General features: G+C 41.7%; 2 protein-coding genes across 3 annotated transcripts in view; one reads left to right on the top strand and one right to left on the bottom strand.

The window, feature by feature from the left end:
* The window catches only part of eno4 (enolase 4), a 38,896-nt gene extending 33,205 nt beyond the window's left edge, over positions 1 to 5,691 (top strand). The window contains exons 11-13 of one of the 2 annotated variants that reach the window (XM_039782993.1): positions 3,432 to 3,493; positions 4,459 to 4,576; positions 5,175 to 5,691. In XM_039782993.1, the coding sequence (XP_039638927.1) occupies positions 3,432 to 3,493; positions 4,459 to 4,576; positions 5,175 to 5,269 (275 nt within the window). In that variant the 3' untranslated portion in view covers positions 5,270 to 5,691. Of the gene's footprint in view, positions 1 to 3,431; positions 3,494 to 3,522; positions 3,900 to 4,458; positions 4,577 to 5,174 lie in introns of those variants that run through there. The other variant, XM_039782994.1, reaches the window with a different exon arrangement.
* A 6,587-nt stretch (positions 5,692 to 12,278) lies between these two features.
* Positions 12,279 to 23,732, bottom strand: part of shtn1 (shootin 1) — a 57,863-nt gene continuing 46,409 nt past the window's right edge. The window contains exons 12-16 of the mRNA XM_039783024.1: positions 23,270 to 23,352; positions 17,381 to 17,484; positions 15,588 to 15,638; positions 14,631 to 14,751; positions 12,279 to 12,961 (exon numbers count right to left, since the gene is read on the bottom strand). Coding sequence (XP_039638958.1) covers positions 12,930 to 12,961; positions 14,631 to 14,751; positions 15,588 to 15,638; positions 17,381 to 17,484; positions 23,270 to 23,352 — 391 coding nt within the window. The 3' untranslated portion in view covers positions 12,279 to 12,929. The remainder of the gene's footprint in view (positions 12,962 to 14,630; positions 14,752 to 15,587; positions 15,639 to 17,380; positions 17,485 to 23,269; positions 23,353 to 23,732) is intronic.

Raw genomic sequence — 23,732 nt, forward strand, 5'->3', positions numbered from 1 at the left:
GTACATGGCTGTATATTTTTAAGATTTAATGCTTTAAAGTTATAAAAACGCTCATGAGTGGAAGTTGTATCGAGGTTACAGCGACGCCCCAGTCACAAAGTGTCCCGTTGACGGGACGGTGATACGAGGTTAAAAGTTTATTAATTCTGAACGTGTCTGGCCTGTCTATCTATATTGCACCAAATACGACACTGCACTCCCTTGTGAAGTCGTTTGGATGAAAGGTTCTCAAAATAATCAACATGCAAACAAACAGACAGACACATAGAGATTCCTGCCTTTTATTAGAGATAATAATATGTTCAGCCCCCTCTCTCCGAAGCTTCGAATATTCGATGCTCATTACTACCGAAGCTTCGAAGCTCAAAAAATGGTATTCGGACCAGCCCTAGTTATTTCACACTTTTTTGTTAAGTACATAATTCCATATGTGTTCGTTCATAGTTTTGATGCCTTTAGTGAGAATCTACAATGTAAATAGTCATGAAAATAAAGAAATACATTGAATGAGAAGGTGTGTCCAAACTTTTGGCCTGTACTGTATATAAATCGATTATTAACTTATCTGAATCGAGAATCGAATCGTTCTAGAGAGAATCGCGATGCATCTAACAGTCGATTATTCTTCCCACCCCTACTGTCTGGAATGTGAGACTGGAATGTCAGGCAAGGATCAAAAATCAAAAACCCAGGTCAGCCCAGGCTATGTGAGAAGTTGCATGTTTAGATTTTTTTGAGTGCACGAGTGTAATCAGTGAACCATGGCGGAGTGCGTTTCCTGTTCTTAAGAGGTGTGACAGTCAAGAGTGTTAAGCGAGGCACTGTTCAGGTTGTTTGTGATATTATCAAGGGAAGCAAAAGTAGTATTGAAGGAACCAAGTAAGTCAGGTAAACACAGCACTCAGCCAGTGTAGACTTAATGTTGCTGTCAATATGGCAATAGGTGTATGTGTCAGGCTCTGAACACTTATTTTAGTACAGAGAGAAACACTAGGAAGACACAAAAATGGTCAGAGACTGGAACCTCCATAATAGATAAGATGTCAGCATCAATGCTGTGTATTTCCACAGTTGTGAGTGGTGCTCTTCACATATTGAGTAAATTCCAGACTTGTTACAAGGTCCATAAATTCCACTACTCTAGTGTCTGAACAGTCATTAACATGCAGGTTGAGATTGCCAAGTAAAATGACTTTATCATATTTTACAAGAGCAATTGACAATAGTTCAGAAAACTCTGATAAAAAGCTTAAATTGTGCTTTGGGGTAGGTAGTTATTGGAAGAATGGGTTTGTGAGTTTTAATAACGATGGCTAAGTATTCCAAATTTGAGAAATCTCCGAAAGTGCACTTAGTTCAGGAGAACAAGTTTGAATGTGTAGTTGCAATACCACCCCCTTCTTCCCTTCTCTAGCAGAGAATAAGAAACTGTAGTCCAGAGGAGAAGTCTCAATAAGTGTTGCTGAGGCACTGGGTGAGAGCCAACATTCAGTGAGGAATAAGAACCGTAGTCCATACTGAGAAATAAAATAAAATCATTAATGTAGAAACTCTTACTACAGAGTTATCTAATGTTTAATAGCACACATTTTAAATCACCAGAAGAGGACTTAAGAGAATGTAATGGGTCTGGTTTAGACATTGTCTGTTGGCAGGGAACAGCAGTTAGGTTTGACAATTGTGCAAACTGAGTTGAGGACACCCTGGTACCTCTATCTCTAATCAGAATGGGAATTTTAAACATCATATCATCAGGGCTGATTTCACATTGAGAAGTGCTTTGTGAGGGACAGTTGATGGGATGAGATGAGAGTCAGGAGATTGTATTTGATTAAGCAGCAAGCTCAATGTTCATAGACAGCAGAGTGGACCCTCTGTAGTTTGGGTGAACTAGAAACAAAACTTAATCTAACCCAGTATGAAGCTGTATCTGATTATCTTCATACCTGCATTAAACTACTAAAACTAATGAAAGCCATAGACTTAATGAATGTGGCTTTTAAGGGTGGATAATATTATCCTGGCCCCCCCGCCTGACTAAAACTTCCATTTCCTAACACACTGTTCAACAAGTCAACGCAGAAATCAAGTGCTCCACTGTTCTGCTGTTTATTTCCAACACTCATATTTTTCTTGGCCATTTGTAGGCATTTATTTAGATAGGACTGCTTAGACTTGAAAGGGAAGAGAATGTGAATGACCTGCAGCAAAGGGCCGCAGGTCGGAGTTGAACCTGCGGCCGCTGTGTCGAGGAGTAAACCTCTATATATGGGTGCCTGCTCTACAAGGTGAGCTAACCAGGGGCCCAACCAAAACTCATCATTTTGACCTGTAATTAGTTTAATACTTTGTTTCTGTCCCAGTACTCACTAACGACCCAGCCAAATTCATGAGCAGGAGCTAGGGCTGGGCGATATGGAGAAAATCAGATATCACGATATTCTTGACCTAATACCTCAATATCCATATTGCGGCGATATTGTAGGGTTGACATTGGTGCTCTAACAAAATATCTTCACACTTAGATATTAGATAAATAATCATCAGTAATGTGGACATCATGTCTAAGTGGGAAAAAGGCAAATAATAGAACAGCTAGAAAAGTGTGGTAAGTTCAGAAAAGTAAATCACTTCACTGTAATGCAGCCTTTAAAACCAGGAAAAGACAACACTAATATCGTCATATCACGATATGACGATATCCAAAATCTAAAACGATATCTAGCCTCATATCACGATATAGGTATAATATCGATATATTGCCCAGCCCTAGCAGGAGCGTGGGCTGTGTTTGACTTCTACTCTACACAGGTCAAAGATGTTTATGTCAAGGAATAAACCATTTATAGCAAATGGTTGTACAGTTAGACATGGCAACAAAAAAAGGCTCTGCTGTTTGAGGGAGCTCTCAAAGACTCTGAGATGCAACAAGAATGTGTTCTGTTAGGAGAACTAATCCCACTTTAATAAACATACAGTACATGAACAATAAATCTTAGTTAAATCAAAAATAACTAAATAACACCCACCCTTTACAGTGGACCACCATAGGACCTTATTTGGGAAAGAATATGTACGGTAATGAATGGGGAAAGGCCTCTTGGCCTCTCTATAATAGCAAAAAAGGAGGAGGTTGGGGGTTGGGGACCTGCAGTGAGAAGTTGAGAAGTGTCATGTAATAATGGCTGACCTGTACACCAGCATGAATATGATTGGACAAATCAGTCAGCTGATGGTGACACATTAATGAATCAGCTGATGCATGCTGAAGCAAAACTTTATTGCCAGTACTATATCAAAATCCCTCTTCATTTTCATCTGTGAAATATTGCTTCTATTGTGGAATGATATCAATGCTAATTGTGTGTGTTTGTGTGTGCGTGCGTGCATGTGCGCTGTGTGTGTGTGTGTGTCTCTTTACCTTCTACCAGGTTCAGTGTTAATGGGAACGACCTACAGTGAGCCCTGCAGTGATGACTCTTTGTCAGATCTTGTGAGTCTAATTCCCTCTATTTCATTTAGTTTCCAGCTTCATGTCATCGGTCTGCTCAGAGAACAGTTCTGCATATCTTCTCCACATTCCGAGTAGGAAACGTCATCCAAAGCAGCAGCCATCTGCGGTAATGATGTGCTGCGTGTGTGTAATATCATGAAATGATCCATACGGAGTTTTCAGTTAAGCTGCCTGTCTGGCAGTGAGTAAATTGAATATCTACTGTATACTGATTATCAAGGAATATGAATATGTCAACTTAGGCTGTGGGGAATTGGGATGGACATTTCCCAATATTTTTGGACATTTTATGCACCAAACACCAAATGAGAACATTACATACACATGTATTGCCAATGAAGTAGTACTTGACTTGACTTAACTCTGCAGTCATCCTCACCAACAAGGCCCGGGACACCCCCACCCTTAAACCTTTAGCTGACCAACATCACATCCTGATCCCTTCCACTCTTAGGTCAACCTGCTCAACAGTGATTGGACCCAACTTATTCCTCCTACCTACCTACCTACCTACCTGATGTGCGTCACCTTCCTCTGTCTCTGTGTTGGTGTTCTAACCTCTGGTGGATTTGTGAGGACTATGGTTAACTGCTTCTCAGATCTCTGCAGGGTAAATCCAGACAGCTAGCTAGACTATCTGTCCAATCTACTTTTGAACGTACACGTTCCACCAAAACAAGTTTCTTCCCGAGGCTGTTTTGCAGAGGCACCGTGGCTCCGTATGACGCTTAGTGATGATTGTGATTGGTTTAAAGAAATGACAATAGACCAGAGCAAGTTTTTCTCCCATCCTAGAATGCTGTGTGAACTAGCCAAACCCTCCTCCGCAGCACTGTGGAGGAAGGTCTGGCAATGCGAGACTATCCTCCCCTTGGTGGCATGGCACTCCTTTCCTCAGCACCAGTTTGTCTCTCAGAGAGTGTTGCTCTTCTTCTCCTCCCCAGGCTGTGGGCCTGGGCCTGGACTATGTCAAACTGGGAGGTCTAAGGAGTGCTGAGACCATGACTAAATTCAACCGGCTGATTTCTATAGAGGAAGAACTGGCCCAACAGGGAATCCTAGGTACGTTTTTCATACTCCTCCCTTGTCTTTTTTTTTTTTGCTGGACAGAGAGAAAGGAGGCCAGACAAAGCCAGCGAGAGAGGTAGGAATCCCTAGGCTTGAGAACACATCGCTCCCGCTCTCAGTGTTCGATGTGAAAGGAAACTGTGTGTGAGGGATCATACAAATTGTGTGTGTGTGTGTGTGTGTGTGTGTGTGTGTGTGTGTGTGTGTGTGTGTGTGTGTGTGTGTGTGTGTGTGTGTGTGTGTGTGTGTGTGTGTGTGTGTGTGTGGGGACCTGTTAATTGGCCCCCTAATTACACACAGGGACAAATACTTTCCCAGCCCCAGTCATTTCCAAAAAGCATGCAGGGACACAGGAGGGTTAATGAGAGATGAGTACATGTCTGTGTGTACTCAATTCCCATCAAACAAAGTTGAGTTAACATGTTTATTGGGGTTTAATGTTTGTGTTGATCGTGCATGCTGAAGCCCAGAGGGAAAGCTTTGTGTACTTCAGCTGCAGCGGCAGAAGCACCATTCTAGTCCAGTTATCTGAGACATCTGCGGTCTAGCTTTTGTCTGTTCACTTCATTTCATTATTTTGTCTCGTCCACAGTCTCCGAGGAGAAGCACCCCCCTCCATTGTTCACTGAAAAACCACAGGAGCGGCCCGCTACTGCAGAGAGTACTCTGCCTGACACGGCCTGCTAACAGCTTCTGTTCTTATCCAGAAAGTAGGACTGATTTAAAATCTGTGTCAGTGCAACCACATTATATTTTACTTTCATACTTTAATCCTGCTGTTATTGCTTACTTGCATGTCAAGATTTCATTTATAAACCCGGCTGGGGTGCATTCATCTTGAGTTATCGTTGTGGTTTATTTCAAACCTGCGGTAAAATAAATCTATATGAAGCTGTTCGGAGAGAGGCTAAGTGGGTGAACATAACCTTCAATAAAAACAGTTTATACAACCCCCAGGCATCTCGTTGCTACTTCAGTATTGTATACAGTACACGCCACATTAGCAGGTGCTGTATGCTGGACCTCCTTACACAAACACACAATCAATCATCTCCACAGAAACATCAGTACACACTACAAGGCAAACAGAAGAGATCCACTGGTGAAGGGCATTATTTCATGTCACCACTTCTGCTATTTAAAGCACGTTTCTTATGAATAACATTTGTAGTATAAAAAGAGAAAGATTCAGTTTCTGTACTTTTGTTAAGGTAGAAAAACAATATATTCACTAGGGATGTGCCATATCAGGGTATCATTTTTAATATAATGTAGTATTTAAAAATCCTATCATGATAATATGGCAATATATATCTTGTTGATGTAACTGCCTGTTAATTTGGCAACTGTTTAGATGTGACCTTTGTTGTACTATTTCTATTTTATACAGAATGTTTTGTTTGCAAACTACAGAGCTGAGAGATCATTTTTTGTTTCAGTTTTTACTGAATATTTGAAGGCCTGACATAGAAACTATAACATCTGTTTTGTTGCAATTTTATGTTCTTGAAATGAATTATAAAATATTGACTTATTTGTCCATCCTGAAGAATATTATAATCGCAGATACAGCCTGAAGTATCATGATATTATTGTAGGCCCACCCCTAATATTCATCCACTTGTATAGTTTTGTGTACAACTGTGTCGGCCGTCGGCCCTCATCGGCGTCACTAAGACAACTCCTCTGAACCAGCATGGAGATCAGTGATTCCCAGCACTAAGACAGAGCTTTGTCTACTGACTGGAAGCCCTGCTCACAGTTACCACACGGCAACAGGCTGGGTCCAGCTACACTAAAGACCCACAAATCATATCATCCACTTCAATCGCAAGAGAAATGCCTTTTTAAGTTAAGCAGAAATGGGTTGTTTGTAGGGCTGCTCCATTATGGAAAAACTCATAATCACGATTATTTTTGGTCAATATTGAAAATCACGATTTTTTTTAACAAGATTCCTCATTGACTTTTGGGAAGATGATGCATTTATTAATCTTTAAAACAAACAGTGAAATTTTTTAACAAAGTGAAAACACCTTCAACTGTGACATTACCGTTAATACTTTTCCCATCCCTATTTTTTTTTACATTCAGAACACAAGACAAAATCAGAGTTTACTTGCAAAGCGTAATGTGCAAAAATAATAGTTTTTCTCTATTACATTGTTTTTGTGATCGTTAGGAGCCAAAAATCTAAATTGCGATTCAAATTTGGTTAATTCCGCAGCCTGCTCTCCTATTCTGTAAATCATCACACGATTCCTCAGATGTATCCTGCGACCCCTTAGGTGTGTCCCGACCCCCGTGTTGGGAACTGTTAATCTAGAATACTATAAACCTCTCCACCCAATGAAATTATTTCAATATTCCCAGCTCACCGATCACACTCATTCATATTGACACAAGACCATTGTGAAACAGGTGAATAAATAAAATCCTCTAACCTTATATCACAGTTGGATGATTGTGTCTTCATATTATACATTGATAAAGAACAATACTCAAACAATATATTAGCCAATTGATACAAGAGTAGACTAAATACTTCTTGATTCATTGTGTTCATTTGGCTAGTGGAAGGTCCGTGCTTTAACAGAGCTGGATAAGAAAAGGCTGTAAATAGCTGTCAGACACACACACACACACACACACACACACACACACACACACACACACACACACACACACACACACACACACACACACACACACACACAGAGAGAACTGTGTCTGTGTTGTCCAACAAAGCCTGCCTCCTGTGTGTTTGGGACGTGTGAGGTAAAGGCCCCTTCATAACTGGTCATCACCCTCGCTGCCCCCTCTCATGGCTCCTCAGTTCCTGGAGGAAATGATTGAATGATGAAAAAAGGCTTCTTGTATACAGTGGGAAATGGAGGAGCTTCACAAATGCTTTGTGTACCAGCCGCATACAGCTGCATCAATGGGCCTGTCAAGTGAGTTTTCCCTTATTCACAGCTCTCTTCCATTAAACAGAGCGAATGTGGCTGACATGGCCCTACACACTAACATAGTTCTGCTTCACTTGTTAAGGCTGGAAATGAAAATTCCCACTGGAGATGTTGATAGTATGGTCCAGTTGACACATTTCAGTTTCTCTAAATTCATCTGTTTTTTTTTTCTAGGTTATACAATTGCTCCATTTTACTTTAATGTCAGGCAAATATATGAAATAACAAATGTTCTCAAACTGATCATTCTTCCAGTTTCTTTCTGTGTTTCTTGGTTAGCTGTAACTGACAACCTCTAATCAATGAAACATGCATACACAAACTGAGGCTGGACACACGGCAGCGTCTCCACTGAGGCTCCCCGGCAGGCAATTACAATGTTTGGGAAAATAAATGAAATGACTAACAAAATAGGTCAAATTAAGTGTTTCCCAGACACACTAAAAAGGACCTCCCTAATTGCTGGTCCCTGAAGGGACAAGAACACAAAAACAACAAAACATTACATTGTATCGGCCGATGACGAGGGAAGAGACGGAGAGCTGAGAATGGGCTGCGGGAGAAGAAAAGGACACAGCATGGTTTGTGTAATTACATGTTTTGCCTCGATCAGCGGTGTGTGTACCGTCCGTCAATCAGCATCAGCGAGTTGGGCGGCTGGAGCAGATGGCGGAGTGAAGAACTGAGACAGTCATTGACTTTGTCTCTGCTGAGGGAAGGAAGACGGAGACAACAGATCCTCTCCTCTGAATCAGAGACTATAGTGCATGTTACTAGAATTCAATGAAATTTAAATTGTCAAATCACAGCAGGAGTTATCTCAGGACACTTTACAGATAAAGTAGGTCTAGACCACACACACACGAGCAAGCATTTGGTGCAACAGTGGAGAGGAAAAACTTCCTTTTAACAGGCAGAAACCTGGGACAGACCCTGACTCTTGGTGGGCGGGCGTCTGCTGCTGCCGGTTATACTACGGTAGAGACTAGAAGAACCTCATTACATAGGGGGGATATGAGGACGGGACAGAAATCAATACAAAGGCCTTCTCCTTCCTGTTTACTCCGACACTCTATCCTCCAAGATGTTCGCCGAGATAATTCACACATCCTCATGCTGCTTGGCTCATGAGAAAATAAAGCAGGGAAAGCCAAATATGCTCTCTGCACAACTGATGAGTTTATAGAATCTCCTCACAGGCCATTTCCTGTTTCTACCAGCTCCACTGTTGTGACTAAATGAGCTGTTAAATAAAATTAGGGTGTGACTTCCTGCAGCGAGGGATGAATGAGCGTGTGGAAGATGGAGTGGAGTCTTTGAAGCCTGCTGCTGATGAATCTGGTTAGAGAAGAGCAACAATGACGTTTCCTCAACACTGTCGGAGGTAGGTGGGTGGAGGGGGGTGGGGGGGTTGACGCTGGAAATTGCACCTCAGTGCTAAACGAAGCCTGAGCTTTAATTAACGGCGGAACACAATAGGTGACGGACATCGGCCACAGTTCACAGCTCTCACGTTTCAATCCCTCGCTCGAGGACGCGTCTGGGAAACGTGGGCAGGTGTCGAGGGGAAACAAAACAACACGCGAGCAGCCCACCATTGTGGTTAAATCAGCAGAGCAGTCATTGGGAGTTTCAAAGGGCACAGGCTGACCCTCTGCTCCATACCTGACTAACACCCACCGCTGACTGAGGCTTAAAGGGGAAATCCACCCTAAGACCCTTTAACACTGTTACAGAACAGCTAGGGGTGAAGTGTTTTGCATTTCTGGACTCATTGAAATTCCCACTGGTGCGACTTCCCTCATCATATCGTTAGCATTTGTTTTTAAATCACATTTTATTGGTATTTACTCAGAATGAAACGTTTCTTACAAATGTTTAACCTCCACATATAGGGAGAAATCCATTGTAGAGATTTCTCCACCAACAGTAGCCTCAGTAGACCAGAATGCATTGCAGCTGTGAGACATGTTTGTTACATTTTGAGCAAAATCATTCAAACTAACTCAACTATTGGACATGTCTGTAATCCATAATGACAGACAAGCAGAGACTTGGGTCTAAAGTGACTGATTTCAACCCTGTCCGCTATTCTACTATTCTACAAAATGACATCTACATACTACTGGACCAGCTTGTTTTGCCAAATGCATTTTGAAGGGAATGTAACTGCTGCCACGCACAAGGAGGGGGCCAGGGTGGATCTACAACAGAGACTGGGGTTTGGGTCTAACAGGCACTGTGGCTAAGGTAAGGGAGATATTGTGGATTTATTTAAATGTTAATAAAGTAAACACATAGTGTCATCTTTCCTGAATCCTAACCAAGAGCTTTTCTGTTGCTTTTCTGTTGCCTAAACAGAACCATCCATCCGTCATCTGCTTATCCTTTACATGGTCGCAGGGCGGGCTGCGGGGGGCCGCCAAATTATTGTTTGATGGTTTACATTTTTTCATTTAATATTTACATGAATCCAACATATTATTAGTGAAGATACAAACCCCAATTCCCATGAAGTTGGGACATTGTGTAAAACATAAATAAAAACAGAATACAATGATTTGCAAATCCTTTTCAACCCATATTTAATTGAATACACTACAAAGACAAGGTATTTAATGTACAAACTGATTAACGTAATTTTCTTTGCATTTTGAATCTGATGGCTGCAACACGTTCCTAAAAAGCTGGGACAGGGGCAACAAAAGACTGGGGAAGCTGAGGAATGCTCAAAAAACACCTGTTTGGAACATTCCACAGTGAACAGGTTAATGGGTCATGATTGGGTACAAATCTGTTTTTACCAACATTGAATGGCCGTGACCTTCGACCCCTCAGGCGGCACTGCATTATGTAAAAGGATATTACCACCTGGAAACTTCGGAAAACCATTGTCAGTTACTGTAACACAGTTTGAGACACCATGTTGTGGTATGATGAGACAAAAGGGAAAGCTTAGATAACATCAGGACATTCATAGATCACAGGTCAGGGGACGAGAATATCCGGCCAGTCTCTAATAACCAAACCTGTCCATGTAGAATTCTGTTTGTGCGTCTACAGATCCAGGGAACCGAGACCGCTGCATGGTAAGGGAAGGTTTGGTTTCAGGACTGTCTCCTTTTGGAGGTCGGTGAAAACTAGGCTTTAGTTAAGCCATCTGTGTTTACGGCGCCCGCGACCTCTTTGATTTCATTGAAGGACAGGTTAAACGTAACGCCTCCAGCATGAGTTTAAATACACCTTCAGGAAGACAGCAACTTCAGAGAGTTGGGACGACACCACACAATAACATATTGCGGTCAAACCGTACTGTCTACCTTAATCTCTCCTCAATTGAGAGTCCGTTAAAGGAAGTAGCAGAATATGAGAATATAGTTCCCAGTATGTATACGGTTAGAAGATGGCTGTGTGTCATGTGACCTTGTTATTTGTACACCCTGTGACTCTACAAATCACAATATGTAAATAGGAACATGTTGGCATTATTTTGTCACTTATTGGGAGCAGTAGGCTAGATGGAGCCGGTTACCTCCAGGATCGGTGTTAAGCTAGGCTAGATGGAGCCGGTTACCTCCAGGATCTGTGCTAAGCTAGGCTAGATGGAGCCGGTTACCTCCAGGATCGGTGTTAAGCTAGGCTAGATGGAGCCGGTTACCTCCAGGATCTGTGCTAAGCTAGGCTAGATGGAGCCGGTTACCTCCAGGATCTGTGTTAAGCTAGGCTAGATGGAACCGGTTACCTCCAGGATCTGTGCTAAGCTAGGCTAGATGGAGCCGGTTACCTCCAGGATCTGGGCTAAGCTAGGCTAGATGGAGCCGGTTACCTCCAGGATCGGTGTTAAGCTAGGCTAGATGGAGCCGGTTACCTCCAGGATCTGGGCTAAGCTAGGCTAGATGGAGCCGGTTACCTCCAGGATCTGTGCTAAGCTAGGCTAGATGGAGCCGGTTACCTCCAGGATCTGTGCTAAGCTAGGCTAGATGGAACCGGTTACCTCCAGGATCTGTGCTAAGCTAGGCTAGATGGAGCCGGTTACCTCCAGGATCTGTGCTAAGCTAGGCTAGATGGAGCCGGTTACCTCCAGGATCTGTGCTAAGCTAGGCTAGATGGAGCCGGTTACCTCCAGGATCTGTGCTAAGCTAGGCTAGATGGAACCGGTTACCTCCAGGATCTGTGCCAAGCTAGGCTAGATGGAGCCGGTTACCTCCAGGATCGGTGTTAAGCTAGGCTAGATGGAGCCGGTTACCTCCAGGATCTGTGCTAAGCTAGGCTAGATGGAGCCGGTTACCTCCAGGATCTGGGCTAAGCTAGGCTAGATGGAGCCGGTTACCTCCAGGATCTGTGCTAAGCTAGGCTAGATGGAGCCGGTTACCTCCAGGATCTGGGCTAAGCTAGGCTAGCGGTGGGGGCGTCAGACAGAGTTACAACACGCACGGAGATGAGAAGGGTATGTATGGACTAGTCTAACTCTGGGGGGTACAGTGAATAAGCTAAAGTCCCAATAAGTCGCCGTGTTCCTTTAAATGCTTCTGTTGAAGCTTGTAAGTGCTCCGAATCTTTGTTAAGTTAAAATATGGTGAAATGATAACAATTGTGTTTCTGGCTTTGCTCGGCAGAGAGGAGCAGTGCCCCAACTACTAGGCTGGTGCAGCACTAGACCCCTGGTTCTCCCCCGGCATCCGCACTGGTACTGGGCGCGGGGCGCGCTGCCCCGTCGGCTGCGCAGCAATCCATTCAGTCGATGCTTGACATTCCCCCAGCCGCTTCATGGTGCGTCCCAAAAGCATCCGTGAAACGGCTCTCTGCTCCGCTAAAGATATACCCCAGGTCTATTTTCACGTGAGCCGTGGGATGGAGTATGGCGCGCAACGTAGTATGGTGTGTGGCAGAGTATGGTGCAGAGTATGGTATGTGGCAGAGTTTGGCGCGTGGCTGAGTATGGCTCGTGGCGGAGTAGCAGGAACGCAGCGCAGACGAGCCTGGTGCAAAATCCGGGTAAGAAGATTGGGGTGGGGGTGTGAGCGGGTGAGGGGAATAGTGGAAACAAAAACAAATTAGAGACAAGCCGCTCCCCTGTTCCTCCCAAACTATAAACAGGACTTTACCTTCAGTGTTAGAAAGAGAGCTGAATGTGGGCTACACGTCAAAGGCTTCAACATCAATCACTGACACACTTGTGATCTTAGTTCAGGAGCGACTGATCAGGACCATCTGACGGTATCACTCACTCCTCATAATACGGTTTGATTATTTATCATACAGTCAAATTAAATGCTAGAAATTGATCTTGTGTCATGTGATCTTCCGTCTCCCGCATCCTGTCTCTATGGGTGGAGGTGGATGCTGATGTCAAGGCCGAGTTCAGTCCGGGGCCCCCTTCACACAGCGGCGGACAGGATGGGATGGAGACCTGCACAAAGAGACCAGCGCTCACTGAAACAATCGGTGTTGTCATTTCTTACCTTCTAAGAATTGACTGCTGATCCATCAAATGTAAATCTAAAACCCCAAGAATATAAATGTATTGATTTTGCTATACTACAGGCAAAAAGGACTATAGCTCTCATATCATGCAATGTATGTACATGGAGAGATTAACCTATATATTAAAAAAGTTTATGAAAAAGGAGACATAGCGTAGTTTCTACAGTGGGATGATGCGGGACAGGATATAGCAGAGGTGTTTAGATGTGTTGCTAGCAGGGCTGGAATGTAACTAAGTACATTTACTCCAGTACTGTACTTCAGTCCAAATGTTGAGGTACTTGTTGAGTCTTTTCTTTCATGCCACTTTCTACTTCTACTCCGCTACATTGTAGAAATATTGTACTTTAGTTACTCCACTACATTCATCTGTTACAGCTTTAGTTACTAGTTACTTTAGTTACTCCACTAAATTCATCTGTTACAGCTTTAGTTACTAGTTACTTTAGTTACTCCACTACATTCATCTGTTACAGCTTTAGTTACTAGTTACTTTAGTTACTCCATTACATTCATCTGTTCCAGCTTTAGTTACTAGTTACTTTAGTTACTCCACTACATTCATCTGTTCCAGCTTTAGTTACTAGTTACTTTACACATTAAGATTTCTGCACACCAAACACATGTAGTTTATAAAATCTGATGTTTAATTCTAAAGTAAACTAGCCGACAATATAACAATTTGCACTTTCTAAAATGGGAGGATTTTTCTGCACTTTTAATACTTTAAATACATTTTCCTGATGGTACTTAGATACTTTTACTGAAGTATCATTTTCAAAGCGGGACTTTTACTTGTAACAGAGTATTTTTACAGTGTGGTATTAGTACTTTTACTTAAAGCTATAGTGTGTAGTTTGTGTCTCCCCCATGAGGAATTCTAAGTAATGACAACAACACTGTTGGCGCGTCCACATGATACAAGCCTTCTGTGATCACCAACTCTGATTTACATTGCTGGTTATATTCACTTTAACCTCTGTCACAAAATCACACGTAAACACACAGAAGCCAGAATACAGTTCATACAAAGAAAGACATCCAGTACAGAGTGATTCATATTCTGTACTGGATGTCTTTCTTTGGACTGACGAGATTAAGAAAGTGGTGATGAAATGAAGACACACGAGCAGAAACCATTGCTGGACTAAACCGTAGGGCTGCACCGTATGAAGAAAACATCCAATTGAGATTATTTTGACCGATATTGTGATATGATTCCCGATACTGGAGGGAATGACCACTTGTGTATGGTTTTTCTCATTTTCATTGAAAAATATTACAGTAAAATTTTTTTTTAAATAATTATAGTGTTTTTTTTGCAAGGATCTGTACCAAACAAAGACTTTTTCTGTTGTCTGTAGGATAGGATGTGTAGGCCGGGACGTCTCTGGAGCACCACAATACTTCATTCAGAACGGTTTGACACATATTTTACCTTCAACAAATATTGCCCCGTGATTTGGATATTGCACTAGTCCCAATTGCAATTAATTGTGCAGCCCTACCAAACAGACAACTGGTCCGGATTAAAGAAGACCTGGTAGATGCATGATGGCCCGCTGACAGGTTAAAGTGAAGGGGATGAGACTTACTGGCAGGGTGTTGGGACTCCAGGGCATCGCGGCGTCTCAGCAGGATCCTCTGCAGCTGCTCGTCGCCGCTCGGTGACGGAGACGCTGCCTTCGGTTGGGGGGAGGCTCTACCGAAGTTCTCCTTGACAGTTTCAACAAAAACGCACACAGTCAAACAAAGAGACAGCCTGTTCAGTACCAACGGAGCTGCAACTACTCTGGTGATGGTGATGATGATGATGATGATGATGATAAATAATTTTATTTGGGTTAACATACATGAAAGAAGCAATTAAATTGTTTCCCACAATTTGCCACTGTAGCTAACTGAAAAAGGACTTATTGTTGCCTATCTCATAATACCCATAGAATCACCCAGAAATCCAACAAAACTGAATGAAAGTAAATACTTGAGTACAATCCTAGTAATACATTTTAATCAAATAACTTCATAACCCTCAATTACTTTATATTTTAAAGCTTTTTTGAAACTCAACAGAGACGAACATATCTTTCTCCTCATCATTCCATAATTTAACACCCAAAACTGGAACACATCTATATTTTACATTAGTCCTCACGTTACCAGTTTCAAACGTAGAGAACCTTTGCACACAAAATTGATCTCAGAGAATCTGCAGCAGTTTGAGCTGGTACGTGTCTGACTTCAGCTGATGGGATGCATAATGAACAGCACCACGGTAAAAGAACATGTGCTCATTCCTTCATCTTCTATGTGTAGCATATAAATATTGGCTACAGCTCTTTAAATATTGCAGTAGCACTTTCTCTTAGGTAAAACATCTGACTACTTTTCCAACTTTTGTTGAATTTGATTATACTTTAACGTTAAATTGTGGTGTGAACACTTGCATGCACAGTGAGGAGAACAGAGCCTGGCCTCCTGTGTAAACAGTCAAAGTTCAAGCAGTGAAATATGTCTTGTGAGGACATGGGGTTGTTTTAAAGTCCCATTACCATGATTCCTTTAAGTTCCTGAATGGCAGAATTGGAGGGCAGCCTCTCCATCTGATAAAAGGAAAATAGGAAAAAGATGGGTTTGGTAAATAAACAGCAGTCTGACACATTATACTTATTTTTCCACATTCAGCACTTAGAGGCTTAACTGCCCCTCTTACCACGGAGACGAAACACTGTAGGCAAGCACGCCAATGTATGCTTTCCACAAGAAGCAAATGTGTAAACACACAATCATTTTGAGTCACGTCAATTTTCCCATCCTCATTATTTATAATTACCTCGCAGAGCAGGTCCTAATGCTATCTAATTTGGCGGAGTTGTTGTGGCGGAGGAACATGCAGACTAAAAGATGTCTTGGCCATATGTCATGTTTTATCAAAACAAGCAGCTCTTAGATTATCCCACACGCTGATGGATTTAAGAGCACTGAACAATGGACGCTCAACAATGTAAAACGTGGTTTTCCTTTGGTGATTTTTCAACAAAGATGCCAACGCATTTCCTGTCACAATCACAGCAAAACAAATCACACACATGCACTTCCTATAATAACTCTCCAGTTTCATGTTTTCTTCTCTCTCTGTCTTCAGTGTTTAGTATTCACTGTGAGGCGTCTCTGCAGTTTGTACTGGACTTTTCTACCAACTTTCTGCAGGTGGCACTGTTTTCTTTCTCTGTCTGACTGACGCATTTGTCTGTTTAGTCCAAACAAGCAGTGAGTGGAACACACGATATAAATTGCGATTTTTCTGCCAGATATTGCGATTACAATTCAAATTTGCAAATTTGTTTTTGAAAGTATAGCTAAAGATCAATATTCAAGGTGTGATAGATCAAACATGTCATGGAGCATTATAACATGAGACACCATTGAAACTGCTCTATGTTCTTATACAGTGTATAGTTCATATCTATGTTCTCATCCGTGTATAATATACATGTATGAGAACATAGATATGAACTTCCAGCAATAAGTGTTCTTCTTTTAATAAGCATGGAACCATTGAACAGTCAAACACAGAACATTTATCACAGAAGCTAAAGTTTGTGAAATTTTTGATATGCCTCAGTTTTTTTCCAGCATTTATCTTGTTAAAAATATAAAATATAATTTAAAAAAAAGAGAAGTACGGAAAATTTTAAACCAAATGTTACACCAAACGTTTAACTAAATATTCATATTTGATTACCCCACCAATGATCTTTTCCTAAGCCTAACTGTCCCGTTCTCGTGCCACATGTCAATTAGACGTACGTCCTGACCCAGAGCGTCAAAAGTGACACGAATAGTCCCGACCAAGCGCGTTTAGATATGATGCTGAAGGAGTCATATAGTGTTATTTTTTTATTACTTTTTTGTACCGCCAACTGCAGATCAAATTTCCCCTTGAAGGAAAATAAAGAACTCTACCAGTCTAAACTGAACCAGCCCCAGATAAGTGGAAAATGGATGGATGGATGGATGGATGAATGGATGAGAGCCATAGTGGAGAGTAGGTGGAATATTCATAACACAGTCACCACACACAGGTCACCACACACAGGTCACCACACACAGGTCACCACACACAGGTCACCACACACAGGTCACCACACCCAGTGCACGGAGGTGTGTGCCAGAGCAAGGTCACCCAAACACACAGCGCTGCAGCGTTATTGGCCATTACTGACAGTTTACTGTCATCAAACTACAGGTTACAGTAAAAGCTTTCATGAACTGGCTTTAAATGTCAAAACCACAGCAGGTCACAGATATTGTTACATCATTTTAAGAAAATGATTGAAGGTACCTGTCTCCTGGTTCGGTTAGGTGACTGGCTGACAGGTCGAAGCTGAACGCCTTTCTTAATCCTGTGCATCATTTCCTCCACTGCCTGCTGCCTGATGTCCACTTCTGGGAGAGACGGAGACACACAAGCATCAGAGACAACGGTCCTTTTTAACAGACAGCTTCACTGACACTAAACAGGAGTCTGCCTCAGTGGGAGACTGCCGAGAAACAAAGTGAGTTTAAATGATTTGGAGAAGTACAAGGCACTGTGTAATTCATAGGCATCATTAGCGCTGCACTTGAAATATAGCTCATTTGGATGTAAAAGCTTGAAAATGACACCAGCCCCCAGGACCAATCAATGAAGTTTTGGTTGGAGAACCTCCAGCTTTTTAATTATGCCATAAGTATTGACTGAACTGCATTAGTGTAATGCCTGTTTCAGGGTGGATTTGGCAGCAGTCATGGAAAAAATGAATAATTATTGTCATTGCCACTGATTTTGTAGTAAATAAGGTACACCTGTAGAGTTTAGAGCCTTTGTAGTATGTGAGGTTACCAAAATTATTCTGGAATTCATTTCAACTCACTGTGTAAAAACACAAAGACTATTCAGCAATTTTTCATAAAAAAATTCTATGAGGATGAGTTTCTCAAGTTCACAAAAGATGGGCAATAATGCAGCCCATTGGCAAAGAATGTGAATATTTAATTTCCGAACGTAGAACATTCAATGGCATACGCAATGGAACTATTGTCAGTAAGATGTCTTCCAAATGTCACACAAAAACTATTTTGTGTTACGGTAATAGTAAAATATTTTCCTCCAAAGAGACTATTATTCAGGTGTCAGGGTGGTGGATCCTTTGCTGGCACCTATTCAGCGCTGTATGTAATTCCAACAAATACCCAGTGCGTAGCCCACAATTCAGGCCTCATATATTCAAAAACTGTTTCACAAAATGATGACACAGTCCACCCCGTTCAGTCAACATGGACGTCTTACCTGCTCCATCAAGTCAAGGCCTCCCTTTGTTTGCACAAATTAAGGAATTCACCAGGTTAACCTAATAGGCCAATGATGGAGATTTAAGATTGAATTTCTGATGCACAACTTGCTTCAAAATTTGTCCTTCTACACAAAAGTGACTTTGATTTCCAAAGGATCGAATCTGAAAGGCACAACTAGGATTCAAGACCAGGGGCCTCATTTATACAAAAGTGTGTAGAATCAATACTAAAAGTATACATGCGCACAAAAGCTGAAAATGGCCCAACTGCAGGAAATGTTCCCTTTATCCATCACAGTCCACCTGGAAATATGCGCACGTTGATCAGCCTCATATGCAGCCCTGTACATGCCCTCATTCAACCATAAATAGTCAATGCAAAGCCCATCATGAACGTTGATGCAAAGAAACTGGCCTGCTATCAATGGTCCTCTCCGGTGAATCAAGGCAACAACCGGAGTGAATGTTTCTGACACAGAAATGGAGGTGCTTGTGGGTGACCTTTAGAAAGCACATGTCGTTTGTTGCACAGCAGTGGGGTCGCAAACTTAAGAAAATGCAGCGACTGGCAACATGTCGCCGCTGCGGTTTTAGTGAGGACAATAAAGACAGATCTAAGGGTGGAGGCCAAAAAAAAGAATTGCTTCCCGGCATCAGAGCGTGTCTGCTACTGGTGGGGGCACAGTGTCGGAGAAGAAGGGAGACATGGACATGGCTGAGACACCAGAGGAACCCGGTAAAGCAGCGTTTCATCTTTTATTGCATGGCTGTGTAAACAATTACACATAGAGACAAGGGGAAAAGCACAGTGGGCTAATGTGTTGTTGTGTCCTTTATTTCTTCTTCCAGAGTGGATGGGAGCGGTACAGTACTGGATGTGGCGCCCCGTGCACCTACAGTCTGACACCATCTTACACGCACAAAGAGACACCGTCAGCGAAATTAACATCTTAGTCGACAAACTGAAACAATAGTTTGTCGTGATGTGTGAAATTTCAACATTAAAAGATCTTGTTCCGTGGATGGGTGCAGCAGAGCTGTGGTGGAGACGGAGCGAATCTACGTCGCCTCCGCAGCTTGTTCAAGTCCCAGTGAGTCAAAACTCGCAGACAACATTCACAGCCATAATATAATGGTGATCAGAAAGCGGTCGTGGTGTGGTTACGCTTCTGAGACAGCAGCTGTCTGTACAGTATGCCCTGCAGACAGACTGGAGGTTGTAGGGATGGGTTTGCGACGGGAGAGGGAGGGGTTTTATTTTTTATTTTTTTGGTGTGTAAAATGTTCTAAATAAATAACAAAATGTAAATAGGATAAATAGGTCTGGACTCATTTTTACAGCTGAAATAAAATATTGTTATAACAGAAAGGAAGTAGGCTACCGAAAGAAAAGTTCCAGGTTCTGGTATCGGTACAAAAGTTGACCAGGAAAACCGAGTATTATAAAAGTTATAATTGAGTTTATTTGCCACACTTAAATCTGATTGGTGGAGTGCTAACCCAGAAACGGGGAGCGGGATGAGCGTGACTAGAGTCTCTCAAAATCTGAGGAAAATCTTTTAAACTGACCTTTGTTGATCTGAAATGAAGACAGATTCAGAAACTGCATGGCCTGTTTCTCTCTTCAAATGTTTTCAGAAACACGTCTAGGTGAACTATTTTAGTACAATGTGAGATCATATTCTGAACGAGCTGCCATGACAGTCTGGCTTTGAATTTCCGGAGCAGCCAGACCCATGTGACGCGTTCGTCCAATCAGCTGCCGGGTTTTCATTTTTGGGCGACAATACAGATTAGCGCCGCCTGCTGTTATGGAGACGTATTACATCTCGTCGCTTTGGTGTGTTCTGAGGCACTTTTGTGACCAATTTGGGGAGACTGATCAGTCACACTGCCTTTTCTGCCGACGTTTGGCCGTTGGCGCTGTGTGTCTGGGCCTTTAGCCTCATTCCCCGCCACAGCAACAAGGCAATTCATGCTTTACATAAAAACATTAAAGAGCAGTTAAAACATCCATTAAAGAGAATATTAAAACAGCTAAAACAGGCAGGGACGTCACTAGGATTGAAAGACCCCCCTGGCTTAGCCCCCAGGGTATTTGTGACTTGTGTTTGCAAAATCTTTGCACTCACTTCTTTCGTTACTGTATTAGAGCTCCACTTATGTCAACCACCAGTCAAGAAACCAATATGTTAACAAGTCAAAAGTGACAGACATATTCTCTTCTTCCATTTCTACTCTGTTCCTTCTGTCTTATCCTTTAAGATAAAAAAAACCCTGATCCTAATTTCATGACTTCGAAATGCAAATTGGTCACATGAAACAACATCCAAAATGTCCATAAACTGACAAACAGAGGCCAGACAGATAATACGTTGGTAAGTTAAACAAATATGACAAATAGCAGTACAAGAAAAAGAAAAAAATAGGCATCACTGCATACTTTATCATGTAAGATATGAATACGGCTCCTATTTAAAGTGGCTACTGTCTAAATACAATAACCTGATGGTGGAAGGAATAAAAGATTTGGAGTAATGATTACTGTATATACTGTATGTACTGTATGTAGGATTGCTTTCATTTTATTTTCACGTGTGTATGTGTGGCCATGTGCTCCTCTTTAGCCTAGCCTACATTTAGGCAACATCTACATATTTATTTAATTTATCACAGCCAATGAATGAAGAAAGTGAAATTGGTTCGAATATAGCTAGCATATATAATAAATATAATGAAATAATTTAGTTTAGGCTATGCATAGTACCTAGACCTGCCAGCAAATGCTTATTGTTACAAAACAATCCTTAGACCTATAGACCACTACTGACCTCAATCAGAATCAACTGCCCTGCCAATCTCCTGCTTCTCTTTCTCTCTGCTGAAATATCTTCCAATATCCATCTCATCTGCTCAGTGAATTGAAGCATACAGTGGTACAATAGCATTAACAGGGACCCTATGACTTTAGTTTTCAGTGACAACAACATTCTATGGGGATTGATATTGTTTTAGAATATTCCTACTATATAGATAGGCTATATTATTGGCAATGAATAAAGAGTTGTGATTAGCTTGCTAAGTTAACCATTTATTGTATTTCCCTCGTTCACTCTAGCTAGACTTTAGTTTTCCATAGCAAACCAAAATATCCCCTTTCCTTTACCTCAAGAAAACGTAGCTAAAGGTAAGCAGGTCATTAAAAACAACTTATAATTTCACTCTGCATCACACTAGGTGTAATCAATCTTCCTTTCACCGTTAGGGGGGGAGGGTGCATAGCGAGTTCAGACCAAAGAGTAGCGACGAGACGAGATGAATCCTCCAGTTACTCACAACACTCTGAAAGCTGCCAGTTCACACCAATGCAACCAGACGGTGCATCATCTTGATAGCAAAACGACTCTCTGTACTTCTGTCTAACTTCTGACTTTTCGGCTATTTTGTAGCTATATATATATATATAATTTGTTGCGGATAAATATGAATGAGGATAAATCAAATTGTTATTGTTGTTCTTATTATTATTTAGGGGGGCTTAGGAACATTTTGGGGTAGCTTGAGCCCCCCTAAAATAGGCCTAATGACGTCCTTGAAAACAGGTATGAAATACAAGAATAAAAGTTACATTACAGTGTAAGATGTGAACAATTAATATTAAAAAAAAAGGCAGCATCAAAAAGAAAAGTCTCCAGCCTTGATTTTAAAGAACTGAGAGTACAGCCAGGTTTGTTTGTTCAAGATATGAGGTGTATAAAAACTGAACGCTGCTTCTTCATGGCAAAGTAAGTCTCCCAGCGAGGGGGGGAGTCACTTTTTGGAAAAGTCTTTCAGCTGAGCAGGTCTGCAGGGGAATTATTGGTCTCTATAGACCTTTTTCACGGCAGACATGTTGACATGTCATAGTAGGAAAAGCACAGGTGTATTCAAAACCATTACTGATGGCTGCATTCCACTTAGGAGAGGTCCTGGTATTAAACCATTACTGATGGCTGCATTCCACTTAGGAGAGGTCCTGGTATTAAACCATTACTGATGGCTGCATTCCACTTAGGAGAGGTCCTGGTATTAAACCATTAATGATGGCTGCATTCCACTTAGGAGAGGTCCTGGTATTAAACCATTACTGATGGCTGCATTCCACTTAGGAGAGGTCCTGGTATTAAACCATTACTGATGGCTGCATTCCACTTAGGAGAGACCCTGGTATTAAACCATTAATGATGGCTGCATTCCACTAAGGAGAGACCCTGGTTTTAAACCATTACTGATGGCTGCATTCCACTTAGGAGAGGTCCTGGTATTAAACCATTACTGATGGCTGCATTCCACTTAGGAGAGGTCCTGGTATTAAACCATTACTGATGGCTGCATTCCACTTCGGAGATTTATTTTTTTTTTTTAGGGGAAATTTTTTGTTTTTTTGAGGGGGGAAAATTTTATTTTGTGCATTTGGCTGACTCACTGAAATATCTTACTGGGACACTTGACGGAATTGAGCCATCGTTAAGGTTATCAATTTCAGCTGTGCTTTTCCTACTATGACAAGTCAACATGTCTGCTGTGAAAAAGGTCTATTTAATTGGGTTCTTCTTCTGTTCATTCTTTCTCCTTTGACTTCTTGCTTTCTTCCATTTCTTGCTCATTGTCACTAACGTGTTCAAAACGTGCCAGACAGGTTATAAAGCATTGCTTGTTGTTTCTTTGTTGTTTCAGAATCTGCTTTGTGTTTGTGCTGTTGTAGAAGTAGTTAACTATAAAACAACTCTTAAACTGCAGGTGCTAAAGCCTTTACTGTGTATACTGTAGTTATACTGCTGCATTACTTTAGCACATCAAACAAAGACCTGCATCAGATAATATATATAACAAACATGTTGTGGATGCTTGATGTGTACCTGGTGTCTTGGCTGAGTCCTGGACCACCAGTGGGATGTCGGTACTGATGTCTGTTCTCTTTCGGATCAATGACAACAGCGCGCTGCAGGGGGAGGCACACATGAAGATCAGTTGTCACAGGATCCCCAAAGAGCTTACTGGTATTGATTTGGTCAGCGTAATTAACCGACGTTCTTGTAAAGGTTTTAGCAACAAATAAAGGTTTTAATCATACGTTAGCTTTTGGTTTTGCATGTTAGGGCTGGTCTATGTGGAGAAACGATATCACGATATTCTTGACCAAATACATCGATATTGCGACAATATTGTCAGGTTGAATATTGGTGCTTATACAAAATATTTTTTTACAATGAGATTTTAGATATCCATCCAAAATGTGGTAAACAGTTGCAAGTGAAATTTCAAGTGAAAACCGAGACATTTCCCGTTGTTTGTGTCCTTCGTTTTCACACAAACGAATTG

This window comes from Perca fluviatilis, chromosome 19 (genome assembly GCF_010015445.1).
Source record: "Perca fluviatilis chromosome 19, GENO_Pfluv_1.0, whole genome shotgun sequence".
Classification (NCBI taxonomy): Eukaryota; Metazoa; Chordata; class Actinopteri; order Perciformes; family Percidae; genus Perca; species Perca fluviatilis.